This window comes from Pezoporus occidentalis, unplaced genomic scaffold (genome assembly GCF_034315485.1).
Source record: "Pezoporus occidentalis ecotype Australia unplaced genomic scaffold, CSIRO_AGI_Poc_V1 ctg37, whole genome shotgun sequence".
Classification (NCBI taxonomy): Eukaryota; Metazoa; Chordata; class Aves; order Psittaciformes; family Psittacidae; genus Pezoporus; species Pezoporus occidentalis.
In genome coordinates this window covers 595,967-610,302 of record NW_026915691.1, presented here as the reverse complement: position 1 = coordinate 610,302, position 14,336 = coordinate 595,967, and the positions used below count along the sequence as shown (strand labels likewise).

Genomic DNA, 14,336 nt, shown 5'->3' with positions numbered 1-14,336 from the left:
GACACAGGGGCTTGGAGCAAGCTGCTCCAGTGGAAGGTGTCCCTGCCCACAGCAGGGGTTGGAGCTGGATGAGTTTAAGGATTCCTTCCCACCCAAACCATTTATGACTTTATAATCCCCAAGGACTTGACAACAGGAACATCTAAGCCTCCATATTCTTATTGCTCTTTTTTGTTGCTTGGGGTTTTTCTGTTTAGTTGTCTAAACAACTTCTAGCTTTTTTAAGCTATGACTTAATTGTGCTTAGTATTTACACCTGTTTGAAGTGAAATACCATTTGAAAAGAAATCATTCCATCCCTATTACTGTTTATAAACTACAATATCTAGGACAGGAACAACACATTTCAAACCATATAATGCACTTTTGCTCACACAGAAAAGCTACATTATCACAAGTGGACTATTAGACTGAAAAAAAACAATTCTGCTTTTATGACTTTGATATGAAAATATCCAAGTTTTACAGTACACAGGGGCTGTCAAATGGTACAAATGCAACTTCTTGTACTTGCTATATCATTTTCCTGTAACCACCATGTTGTGTAGCATTGTCCTGGCTGTCTTTGTGGGCTGTGCTGTTATCAGGACATGTTGCCAATTCTCTGCTGCAGCAGATGGTCTTTAGCTGCAATCACCCATGATGGGGAGCTAATGCCTTAGTAACTGCAGATTTGCCTTAAGCATGTTCTTGTAACATTAACTGACTTAATTCTCCATCATTCACTGTATTTTAACCGACTGCAGGAAATTATTTTAGATATTCTGTTCTTCAACACACAAAGCTGGGAATACAGAAGACTGAATTTGGTGCTGAGTACCAGACAACCCTTTAAGACTGATTTTTATGATCTTATCTTGACATTCATACTCTCATCTATACAACACACAGAATGGGCACCATAATGACTGTAGCTGTATCACAGTCGCTGCCTGGTTTCTGCAGCTACACAGAAAATTCTTATTGCAGTTTGAAATGAGGCATTATTTTCATTTCCTGGATAATGTTTTAATTTCCCAGTTGCTGTATTTACTAACTCAAGCATGACGTAGCTATCACTGCAGGTATAAAAAGACAGTGTGAAATTGCAAATGCAGGTGAACCTCTCCATAGAACCAGGTTTCTGTTGTCCACTACTGGTTCCCCATGCTTTCCAGGCAAAGCTTGACCTCAGTTTTCCATAGGAAACACTTGGCACCTTGAGAAAACATTTATCTGTTCCACATTCTTGAGTGTCTCCATACAAGCAAAGCAACATATAATCAGATATATAATGTATATATAATATATGTATAATGTAAGGAGCTGCAAGAGAGTAACACTTTCACTTTGGATACAGCACAGTCTCCAGGCTGAACACTCTGCAACTTTAAGCATTCATCAAACATGACAGATAATTTAATACACTCTTGAAGTGTTTGTGCAATAAGCTGTGATTTCTTTTTGATCAGGTGCCAGTGACCATGCTGCAAAGGTTTTACATTCTCTTGGGTAGCTTTTGGTGTCATGAGTCATGGCAGACATGGAGTAAAGCGATTCTTGACCCTATTTTTCCTTTTCCTCTTCCTCCAGAGACAGTAGCACTATCCCTCAATCAGGATGCTTGGAAACTTAGGCAGCTTCTGCCCCTCTTCATCATGAACCTTATCACTCCAAACTTGAAAGCTCACATCTCTGAAAAGCCTGAAGGATGAGTTCATTACGAACAAACAGTGTTTGAGTGATTCTACCCACATTGCCAAGCCTAGAATCATTTTTCCACTCAACTACTGCAAGTGACAATGATACAAGATGTGCATTGATCACCTGAACATGAGTGATGATCAGAGTTTTGGTATCAGAGTTTCCTCTTCTCTCAGCTAAAACATAACTCCCTTTTGTAAGTGTGCCTGTGTCGAATTAAACAGGGCTCTTCCAATATGATAAATGCTTACTTTCTTCAAAGCTCACCTGGAACAAGAACAACTGACTCTTTGGACTGGATCCACAAAATCCCACGAAACAGCATTGTTAGGAACTTCCTCTTCCATATTTGCAGTTGTGATTTGATTCCTCCTGAAGAAGATTAAATTATTTTAGTAGTTATCACTACTAACATTTTAAAAAAACATACGCATAAATGTGCATCTGTTCCCCTTAAATACATTACTTCCTTCTACTTCACTTTTGACACAGAATTCTGTATTTAACAGTAGTGCCCTTTACTACTCCTTAAAACTTACAGATTAATTTCTACAGGAGGATGGTACCGGCTCTGTATCAGATACCTCTGTCTGGAGCCTGAGCACAAGCAGCAAAGGGCAAGCAATTTAAACTGCATCTGGAAATTCTACTGACATATCCAATGAGGAAATTACATGAGAATAGTGAAAAAATAGAGCTTTCATACACTTTAATCTCTAGTAATGAAGGCCCATGATACTAACAACGTGAATTCACCATATCCCTTTTGACTGGAATTTTAGCCCAACCTGTAATGCGCTTTACAATTATTATTACCCTTAAAGTTCTAACTATGAAATACATCCTACTTGTCGTTCAGTCAGACAACTTTCAGTCTCGTAACAACAATTAGAGCTAGAAACTGCAATCAATAAATCTGACAGCAGCTAGCTAAAGGCACATTTGATAGATTTGCGACATCAAAGACTCACAATTAAGATACGCAACTGCAAATACAATGTTAAGTGTCAGGAGTTTTCAGCTGAATGCAGGAACAAATTTTCTTTGATAATCTGTTCTGCATCATTAGCTTTGATTAGTGGCCAAAGAATTCCGTGAGGAATAACACTATCTAAGGCAAAACTGTTACGATGTTACTTATATATACTCTGTGTTTGTTACTAACAAGCCATCAGGACTGCTGCCTTACTTGGACTGTGACCTGTTGAGAATGCACTCCTTCCAGACACGGTGAACCATGTGATTGTGAAATTTTGGAGTAATCTTGCCTGATTTCTTTGGACTGTGCACACTGACTGTCCCCTCCTGTACAGCTGAATGGCTGATATTGCTCTGAGAGCATCCACTTTCTCCTGCAATATAAATAAAGCATTGATATTACAGCTTAATAGTCACATTTGATATTTTTTCCTGAAAAACACTTTGCCTATTATATATTAAGGAATCCAATAATTTCTGTAAACTATTTCAAAGCAAGAATCAGTTCTTTAAACTCAAGATAAAACCTCACTGAAGAAATAAATGGATTAGTGTGATGTTATTTCTTTATAATATGCTTGAATTGAAATACCAGAATCAAAACATGCGTTGGTGAAATCTTACAGTTGAGATGTATACTAATACAGAAGTTCTGCAACAGTTGATTATTAGTGTATACTATTAACACAATACGAGAAGTTCTCAGTAATGCTGTATGATTATCAAAGAGATAACAAATGAAGATATTACTTCAACATGTTAATAGCCTGAAAGTTCTGATTTACATTCTGCACTTCATTTCTTTCCATCTGTGCTGCAGAAATCTCACCAGCAGATGTTTCTTCTTCTTTATGAAATGTGGTTTTGTTTTAGAATTAACTGAAATCTAAGACTCATCTTTACAGACTCAAACTACAACAGTAGAGGGAGCTTTAGGTCCATTTGGCCTGGTGGCTGAGCAACACTGCTCTGGATGGAACAGTAAGGAAGGATATGCCACATTTTAACAAGGTCAAACCAGCGTACAGAACACTTCGTCCTCCTGCTCCTCGCAATTTCAGAAGCTTTAAGAATGAAAGGATTCAGTGCTATACATCACTGCAACTAACAGAGTAATTCTGCTGATTTCGATTAGGTGAATTTCAAAATACAACTTTTAGAATTGAATACAAGCTGCCCAACCCTGTGTCTTTGAGTCGTCGCGCTTGTGTATTTTTTTCTCCAGTCAGAGCTCTAAGTTTCTTTCACTGGCTTTCCAATGTTCTATAAGGTTATGAACTTGACAGATGACCAAAAAAAAAATCCCAGGTCAAAAATTCAGAATTAGCAAATCTGGTCTCCTTTGGGAGGGAGGAATGTGGGTATATTAGCAAACCCAACTCCAACACACACACATATACATGGCATGCGTCAGGGGCAGGAGAGTCACAACTGTCAGGGAACAAAAAAGGTGTGATGGAAAGGGGAGGCTAGGAGGCAGGAAAGGATAACCAAGGAGCTAGGAGGGCTTTCAAGTTACATTAGAGTGCATTAACTATTGTTTCCCAAAACTCTGCAATCTGTTTATACTATACAGTACAGCAGTACATGGCATAACGTGAAACAGAACTTCACTGCAGGCCAAAACATTTTGTACTCACACACTGATTTTTGTACATGAAAATCACTGACAGGATACTGGAACACACACAAATAGCTATGCCATGGAATGGTATAAACTGGAGGACACAACCAGCCCCTCACCAGAGGTCACTCCACAATCCAGTCTTTTTCTACACATTAATAATTCCCTACTTTCAGCAGCAATTTGTTCTGTTGTGTACTTGAGACACAATCACAGAAAATATGGTTGACCTGAAGAGATCATCACCTAGCTCGTCTCCTCCTTCAAGGCTGGATCAACGTATCTCACTAACCTGTTCTTTAAAACACACACACACACACCGACACACCCCCCAACAAAACCCTAGGAAACCCTCAAGAACCCACCCACCTCTCTGCTAATGGACATGCTGTAACTTCCAACCAGTCAGTTTATTCTAACGTGTCATTATCCTTCCTCAGAGCAAGTCTTCCCTCCTCATGTTTAGCCTAGTTTTGCTTTGCTCCAGTTTTGGTTTGTTACATGTTTACAGATTATTCTTTTTCTCCTGTTATGTCTCTGAAGACTATTCCACGGTTTCTCCTTCAAATTTCTTTCCTCTAGACTAAACAACCTCAGTTCTTCCCATCTTTTCTATAGGTCCTGTTTGGAACATCTATAATCATTCCCACTGCACTTTTCTGGACTCCATCCAGTTTGTCCATCCTTAAGTGTTCAGAACTGGTGATGGTACTACAGCCACATTTTTACTAGCACAGGGCAGGACTGAAGTATCATTCATGTGCCTCAGACTAATCCAGTTTATGTACCTCATTTACTGATTGTGAACTGCATGACATGGATTTCCATTCCAGTTCTCCAACTTTTCAGGGCCTTTTAAAACGGTGCCTGATATAATAGAAAGGAATCCTTTCATTGTTGGCTGAAGAGGCACCCCTCTGATCCTATTTCATGTTGTCCTCAAACAACGGCAGAGATCAAACACAAACTGTGCCTGCCAGACTGAACAATATGAACACTGTTTAGATATTACTAGTTTATAAATATTCTAAAATAGAATCCCTTGTGATGTACAAGTTTAAGAGGGATCTGAAGCATTTAAAAATACACTAGCACGTTACAATATGCATCAATACTTCATCAGGGATTGCTATTTACAAGTCAATCATCTTGCTTCAGGTAGTTACTGAAAAGCTTCTTGCTTATTTTAACTATCAGTTGTGTTAGAAAAAAAACAATATTCCAAGTGAATTTAAACCTCACATTTTATATTATTAGCAGTAATTACTGCTAAGTAAGATTGACTTTCTCAATGTGACAGAACTATCTAATAAAAGCTAAGCCAGCTTGCTGGCTCATTGGACCTCAGTGAAGCTCTAATACGGATCCTTTATCCCCATCTGTCCAAGTTCAAGCAGAAGGTGGTTGTCCAGTGGCGAGTGGTTTCTGATGTGAGTGGTCAGAAGTTGCCCAGTGGTGAGCAGTCTCTAATGACTTTGCTCATGTGACTCAAGTCAGAGAATGTCCTGTGAACAGGCACAGTCAGTTAACAGGCGTCTACAAAGCATAAAACATGCCAGTATTTGAGAAATTACTATCAATAAAGGTTAAAAGAAGAGCATGAGAAAGCTGGGGGAGTATATAAATACTTGACAGGGAGAACAGAGAGGATATAACCAGTGGAATCCATTGAAAGGATAAGAGGTGATGGGCATAAAATGAAATACAGGAAATCCCATTTTAACATAAGAAAAAACATTTTCCTGTGAGGGTGGTCAGCCATTGGCACTGGTTGCCCAGAGGGGTTGTGCAGTCTCTGTCCTTGGAGGCATTCAAAACCTGACTGGACAATGTGTGAGCAACCTGCTCTACCTGACCCTGCTTGGATAAGACAATCTCCAGAGGTCCCTTCCAGCTTCAGCTGTCTTGTAATTCTATTAACAAGTGGCAAGTCTGGAAAGAGCAAGTTCAGAAGACAATATACACAGAAAAGTTGTGAACCTGCCTTAAAACAGTTTCTGAGAGGGGGAAAAAATAACTTCTTTTTTCTACATCATATATTTTCCTTTTTTGTTTTTTTTTAACTACTTTTTATCTCAAAAGTTTGCACTCAAACAAACACTTCACTCCTCTGTTCCTTAGTTCTCATTTGAAATTGCAGCCCTAAATTTGTTACAGCATAACCACACAGACAGCAACTAATCACAGTCTTGTCTGTGTTCCAGGTGATGACAGGTTTTAGATATTTACTGCAATGTCTAAGCAGCAACAGGACACGCATATTCATTTCAACAAAGGATATTAAGGATCTAGTACCTCACAGAGCAAGCATTTGGGTGGCTTCTGAGATTAGAACTACCATGGATCCAATGAGATTAGAACTACCATGGATCTTGAAAGGGGCATACTCCCTCCAGACAAAACATACAGCTCACTTGCAAATATCATGCATCACTGTTTGGCATCTGTGTATGATGCAAGCCTGTGGCAGGCCTCATTTGGGAAGCCCAGCTCCTTCTTATCAGTTCCAGGGACTTAAACATTTCTTTTGAATGGCCCTTAATTAAAAACCAACTGTGATGGGCAAAAAGAGCACCTAACATTTGCAAATTCTTATACCAACAAGAATTCTTAGTTAAGTGCGGTGTTTCTAGCTCTTTACAAAAAGAGAACATACTCCTATATGTTCACTGTACTCTTTAACCACAATGAATCAACACCCTCTTCCCATCCCAATGCAAGAAAACCAACACTAACCCTTCTAAACCACTGCCAGAATCCAGCCTCTCAGGTATTGGCACCACTGCACAAAAATAATGCATCTATAGAAAATGGAGTTTAACTGAATTCACAAAGTTTTGTTTAAAGATGTGTCTTCTTCAGGGGTGTTTAAAGCATTTGCTTTCTTTTAGCAGACCTACAGAAGAAGTCCTCTCCTAACTTTCTGTCTATTGCCTTTCTTTAGCCTGCTACTGTTCATACTTACCCTCACTTATCATGAGCTACGTAAAACTGACTCCAGCCTCCTCACTTGCTTACCCATAACAGCCTGCTCTGGAGAAGTGGGTGGAGTAAGCGGCATCCCACAGGTACTAGCAGGATCCTTCACGCTTCCAAGCCCCTGCTGTCCCACATTTATATGGCCTCCAGTACTGGCAGTATTCTGTGACATGGGAATGTCACTCTGGGAGATGAGAACAAAGGCTGAAGGATATACCATCCTCACACCACCTACGAAGAAAACAAAAATAGAATCTGAAATATACCTGGTAATGCAGCAGCTCCAGCTACTTCAACCTATTTCCAGTGTCAATTAAACAAAACTTATTACCTGAAACATAAACAGCTAAGAAATTTCACATACTAATGTACATATAACCCTCTGTAACCAGTACAGAGCTGAAAAAAGGAGCCTGATACTGTGAGTAATAGCATGTGGGATACAGGGAGTACAGAAGCTTGAGGCAAGATAACTAGTCAGATGTTCCAGTGTCAGGAGAGCTACAACAGGATATAGGAAAATCACAATGGCTCTTTCTGATTAATTAGATTTTGAAGAAAATAACCCTTCAGGCACAATACTGAAACTTACCAACAATGACTTCAACTGCCACAGGGAAATCGTTGTCATATCCCAGCTCCTCTTCCTCTTTCATGCCTTCTTTTTTCTTCAGCACCATAGGATAGAAATACTGCCATTCCTCCATCAACTTCCGAGTTGCTGGGTCTGACATCTTGTATGACTGGCCCGTGAGTGTACCATTTAAACCATAAGGACTCACCAACACTGCAAAGTAAGAAGCAACAGTCCCTCCAGTAGGTGTATTTAAACTATGGATTATTGAATCTCTACCCCTCCAGCTTGAGTCACTGTTCCATGCACATCCTATTTAAGGATCTGTCTTCAGGGGAAAGCTACTGCAAAATCGGGTGTGAGTTTAAAGCCACGTTCCAGTACAGCCACCCTCACAGAGCTAAACCCACACCTTTTTGCAGTTTAGATTAATAATTTCCACAATGAGGTAATCTAATTGTACTGAAACAACAAAGGGATGACCATATGTGGAAGTAATGGAGGCAGATATTCAACAGGAGGAATTTTACCAGGAGCATATGGTGCTTCAGATTTCTCAGCATTAAGGAGAGGTAACAGTATATGCAGACAACTATAGTCATGTCAAATCAGGAGGACTCATTGCTCAACACGTATTTCTATTCATACTCAATTTTGCTTTTAGTCACATTTGATTTGAGAGAGTAATGAATTTAGCTCACTGAAATCAAACCTTCTATGAATTAAGTGTCTGAGCCTCTGTCAAAACTTTGTATCTAGAAACAAACTGTTTTTTAATAAAGCTTCTATAAATTGACATCTCTATAAATGCTCATTTATAAGTCTCTGGGTGTATGCTTAATTTTATAAAGATTTCTTCCTTTAATTGCTTTGAAATTTTAATTTCAGTCTGTACTGAAGACAGTGTAACTCAATGACTCAAATATTCTTAGTTTTTTTTGACACAGAGAATCACATCACAATTACATTATGAATTTAATAGGCTGTTAATTCTGTAAACCCCTCATTTCTTACACTGCCAAACAGTCACAGACACTTTCAGTTTTTCATTGTTTCACACACAGACCTCTTTCAAAAACAGAAGAGCTGTCAGTCTCTGACTGAAAAGTACTCCTGAATTAGATAAGCTCTGTATTTGTATTCATGTAGCACTGAAGTTCTAGATCTGAGCCCACTGACCTAGACACGATGTAACAAAGTCAAGTAAGTGGACTCACTTCCTTAAATAGCAAGTCTTTTTAAATAAAAGTTATAATTACTGGTTTATTTATTAGATGCAAGTACCTTTAAAAACAATGTTAACGAATAGAAAGATCTGGAAAATTCCCATTCCCATATGGCTGACTCTAGAGCTGAAGTCTTAACAACATCTTCCCTTACGTCCACAACTTCCTGAACAGAATTTATCCTGTCTGAAGAGGTACTTTTCTTTATTCACCTCTGAAGATAACACCACCAGGAGTGAAGACCCTGCCATGCATAAGTGAGGTTAAGCACATGAAGTTCCAAATCCAGCTCCCTTACCTTGGAATGGTGATGGTGAGGACTGGGCCATATGGATATGCTCCTCATTTATCAGGTAGATTGGCTGGTGCTGAGCGATCTCCACGCTTGTGCACACATTGCTTTCCCCATGGAGAAAGAATGTGAAGGCACACGACAAATGTTCACTGGAAGAGGGGGAAGACAAATGAGAAAGACATTCATTAGCATGTTAATGAACTCATAGGCGATACTGATTCCACAGCCTTGGAGGCCAAATATATACACTCTTCTGTTTTGTCACTTGTCCCTGCTACATACAGGTTCACTGACTGATTGCTAACCATATACAACAGAATGACCAGACACTAGACAGCCATTTGACCGTGTTGGCAGCTATCTCAAAGGTTTGTTTTCCTACTTAACAGCATCATAGAATCCCAGCCTGGTTTGAGTTGGAAGGGACCTTAAAGTTCATCCAGTTCCAACCCCTGCCACAGGCAGGGACACCTTCCACTAGAGCAGGCTGCTCTAAGCCCCATCCAACTTGGCCTTCTCAGTCTCCCCTCTGTCAGGTTAAAGCTATTTGCCCTTGTCCTGTCCCTGCAGCCCCTTATCCAAAGTCCCTCTCCACCTTTCCTTTAGGCCCCCTTAAGGTACCCGTTTCAATTAATATGATTACAAATGGGATTTTAACCAGGATTGAAGTCATAAAAAGAAGGCTTTTGAGAAATTCTTCAAAACTCACTCTCAATGAGTACTAGCTGAAAAGAAATAAAAAAGGAATAGGAAAGATTTTTCTCTAACATCTCATGAGAATCTCCATTTAAGAAAACAAAAGCACATGAATATTACAAATAGTTGACAATGGTCTAAACTGAACCGTGGATTTGCCACTGACAATCAAACTTAATTTGAAATGAATGGAATTTAAAATGTTCCCACTTCATTCTATCCAGAGAATGACCTCCCATCATAGCTATTTGCTTAAATATTCCCTGCCACAAAGCCACAAGAAAGAAGAAAACAAAGTACATTCAAACTTTTTATCATCATTTTAATCAAGTAAAAACCCACAGAGCTGAAGCGGTAATTCTGCAGCAATTTTTCTGTCCAATACAAGAGCTGGGCACAGTTTTAGAGCTGTTAGCTTTGGCGTCAGGCCACCCATAATGTAACCTGGATTCTAAAGAGAGCTCTGAACTATCCTCACCAAAAAGAGAACACACAGGCAACTGTAACAATTGCACTTCAGTACTGAAGTCAACCAGCTGCTCTACTACTGTCAGCTAGTTATGAACAAAGGCACTGGTGGGCTAGAATAGGAAACTGGTTTAATGTCACTGAATTTCTGACTGATTCTACACACTGTGTAGAACAACTTTTTGTCCTGCACTACAAGTTCTGTGAGCCTCAAATACTACCACAAAAACTGAACACAATGGTCAGCTGAGGAAAATACAGAGAGAAAAGCATACTTATATGATAGGTAACCACCTAACCTCCTTGGTGCCATGACACCAACAGGGACATGGGACACACTGGACCACAGTCTGCCATGGGTAAATCAGTATGTCACAGGTATTTCTATGCAGCTGTCTTGCCCCAAAGGAAAACAAAGCAATTCATCTAAAAATTAAAGAAATTGAACAATAGATTTCTGCACATACAAGAAATAAAAAAATAAAAGCAAAGCCCAATTATTTCATCAAATCCCATGTTTCCTTACAGAAGATGATAGCCCTTAATATAAAAGAAGGTCTTAATAAATAAAAAAGTATGAGAAATGTGGTCTAAAATCAAGCAGGGATAATCTGTCCAAAGGGTTCAGCATGCAGCAGGTCAGCCTTTCTGAAGCAGGAAACAAAGCTATTAATAAAGTAGGCATTTGCAGCTCCTGGTTTTAGGATGTTACATGGAAATCCTCCTGGTTCTGCAAGGGTTTGATTGTGAGCATCTCACTTGCTTCTACTGACCTGACTCAAAACCCAGCCACTTGGGACCACCCAGGTCTCATTCAAGTCTCTTTCAAAGTGGCCTGGTATGAACAAATCACACCCAATCTTATGCAACATTCACAAGTACCCATAAACACCATGAGAGTAAGAAACAGACAAAATCAGAGTTTAAAAGAGAAAAATGAATTTGGTTTTGCAGGGAATGGAATGCATTTCACCAACTTTATCAACTGAGAATCAGCTAACACCAAAATTAAGCATTAAGTTTGGAAAACTAAATGTATTTACAACTAATTACAGGGAAAAAGATATACAAATACAGGCTGGCCCATTTCACTTTCCTGCAAATGACAGGTTAAAGAATAATAGCAGTGACTATTACTACTCATGGAGAGCAATAAATACTTTGTTAGGGAAAGAGGGATCATTTCTAGCACTGGATCCAAAGTAAATCATGCTCAGCTATGGCAAGAAAACCAAAAGATGTCAGTCACTCAATCACTCCTTTGCTTCAGAGCACAGGTACCAAGTCCACAGAGTACAACAACAAGCAAACCCTGCCCTGCCCCAGGCCTTCTCCTTTGTGCCCTCCATCCAGCTAAGAGAAGAAACAGCTATACAGCCTTTATACTCCCTCTGGTGCCAGAGCCACTGCTCTGAGCTCAGCTTTCAAGACCAAAAATAATCAAGATCAAGGCCCGGAGACTTCCTGCATTCCCAATAGGCTTCTGGCAGATTCCCAGTAACATGTTTGCTCTACTAACAAATACAAGTTTCGTTTCAAGCAAATAGCATCAGCACACTGGGTGATGTATTCCACTCAGGCATGTACATCCCAGCCTCCTGACATTCCTGTCTTTAGTCCATTTCACACAATTCCTGAAATACCAAGCTGCAGAAATCATTCTTGCTCCAAATAGGAGACAGATCTCTCAGTATAGTTCAAGTAGAAAACTCACCGAGCTAAAGCCAGTCAGCCTGCAGGAGCAGACTGAGCACCGAGGCTTTACTTTTAATAGGCACTTAGCTCTAACTCTGCAGCAAGACCTACATACTTCAAAGTAAAGCTCCAAAATATAGGAATTGTTCAGGTCCTCACTAAAGTCTTCCAATAGGGCTTTTATCAGCATCCAGTTTTCTTAAGAGACCTTCGACTCTTTGTGCTACCAATGGCCCCATGAAAAGCTAAACACAAAATTCAGATCAGGCTGGGAGTTTCTAAAATGCACCATCTTCAGACTGCTCTTTTTATTATCTTATTTAAATGTATTTCAACCTAGTTCAAACCCTGAAGGTGACAGGCTTTTGTGTAGCCACTCCACTATCTCTCCAGGTTGTTAAACTTCCCCCATTGCTGTACTCTTTCTTATCTCTCTGAAATCAGACTCTCAGAAATCACCAGAGAGGCTTGTGAAATGGCTTCCAAGCTACTTCCACTGCTCTACAAAGGGAAAATGCTCAGCCACATACCCATGAACTTAGCATGACATACACTACAGATGGATTAACTTAGCTACCTATCATTTAGGGCTTGAGGCTTGGTTTTTGTTTCAAGCATACAAACAGTGCCACCAGAGAGAGTGGCAGCTGCAAGCAGTTTTCCATCAGGAAATGTGAACACTAACTTAAGTAAAACCTATTATTTTAATCTTATAACTCTCTTTTCATCTTATTTTATACTTCTTGTATTCATACTACACAGGCATTCTTGTCTGTTTATACAGGTACCTTTTCAGAACCCTTTCTTTCCATTACAGGTGACTGATGGATGTTACCTTGCCAAATAGAATATATAGAGAACATGTTATTTCCAACTACAGCTAAGGCCAAGGTCTGGAAAATGTTGAAAACTCTTGAGCCAGCACAACACTTGAGCATATACTTTCATAAATATTTCTACTATATTCACTGAGAATTTTGTGCTAAAACTAAAAAGAATTAACTGTATAAAAGGCTTTTATTAATAGAAATACAAAGAAAAACACAAAATCACTCCTCAAATACACAGTGACAAATATTCTGTGCTGTTTCTGTGCTTATTTTAAATATGTTCTTGGTGTTTAGATCCCTACGTTTTACAAGGAAGGGAACTGATAAGGAAAAGAAATAGCCAGTGTCATAGAATCTTTTGTAACTAAAGCTAAGATCTGCGTCCTTCTCCTAAGTATTGCAGGTATTTTTCTTTTTTGGCCATAAAACAGAAAAATCCTCAAATAACGACTATTTAACATTAATCAAACCTTCGGTTTGGCACCTGATCACTTGCTGACAACAAGTGTCTTTCAAATGTCTCCTCTGGGATCTTCATTACCTTAAATAACCTTTGAGGTGCCTAAAAATGCAGCTGAACACCTTGTCTAGGTAATGTTTGGGACCTCCCATAACCTTTATGAACACCAATCCCTCAGTTACTATAAATGACTTAAAGGAAATAACATTGCATTAAACTTACTTATCTATAAAAATCAGATGAGGATTATGAAAACATGACCATGTTTAAACTGCACAACACTGGCAGAGAAAGGAGAACATCTGATGGATCCATGTATTTATTCCATTTGTTAGTAGCTTTATACAAATACCCAATGGAAGCTGCACTAGCCTGCATTCAAGCTAAAGAGATGATTTCCACACAAATAATGCAATTCATAACTGAGATTTGAATGCATGTACTAAATGTGTGCCTGTGTCAAGGTGCAGTAAAACGGTACCTTGGAAAAGATTTCAAAATACCTCCTTTTGGGTAATAAATATGCAAATCAATTACTTCAGGAAAACAGTAATTTAAAAATGCCAATAACAATTACTGTGGGATGGGGAGAAGGCACCAAAAAGAATCACAGAATAACTTGGAAGAACATCACCAGTTATTTTCTGTATTAGAGGGATAGCCCAAAACCCAGTTTATGATATGAATTTTCTCATTATCATTTTACTGCTTTAAAATCACTCATTGAAAAGCACTTTTATACTCTGAGAAGCACATGCTACTCTGCAGTGCGCAGCTCCTAAGCTGGGTTTCGTCCCAAACACTGCAATCAACTCACATAGCCAGAAA

At 39.2% G+C, this 14,336-nt stretch overlaps 1 protein-coding gene across 1 annotated transcript in view; it reads right to left on the bottom strand.

Annotated features, from left to right (window-relative positions):
* Window positions 1-14,336, bottom strand: part of MED13L (mediator complex subunit 13L) — a 185,853-nt gene that overhangs the window by 41,572 nt on the left and 129,945 nt on the right. Inside the window, exons 5-9 of the mRNA XM_062631140.1 lie at window positions 9,363-9,508; window positions 7,857-8,051; window positions 7,304-7,495; window positions 2,873-3,035; window positions 1,951-2,055 (exon numbers count right to left, since the gene is read on the bottom strand). Of these exons, the coding sequence (XP_062487124.1) occupies window positions 1,951-2,055; window positions 2,873-3,035; window positions 7,304-7,495; window positions 7,857-8,051; window positions 9,363-9,508 (801 nt within the window). The remainder of the gene's footprint in view (window positions 1-1,950; window positions 2,056-2,872; window positions 3,036-7,303; window positions 7,496-7,856; window positions 8,052-9,362; window positions 9,509-14,336) is intronic.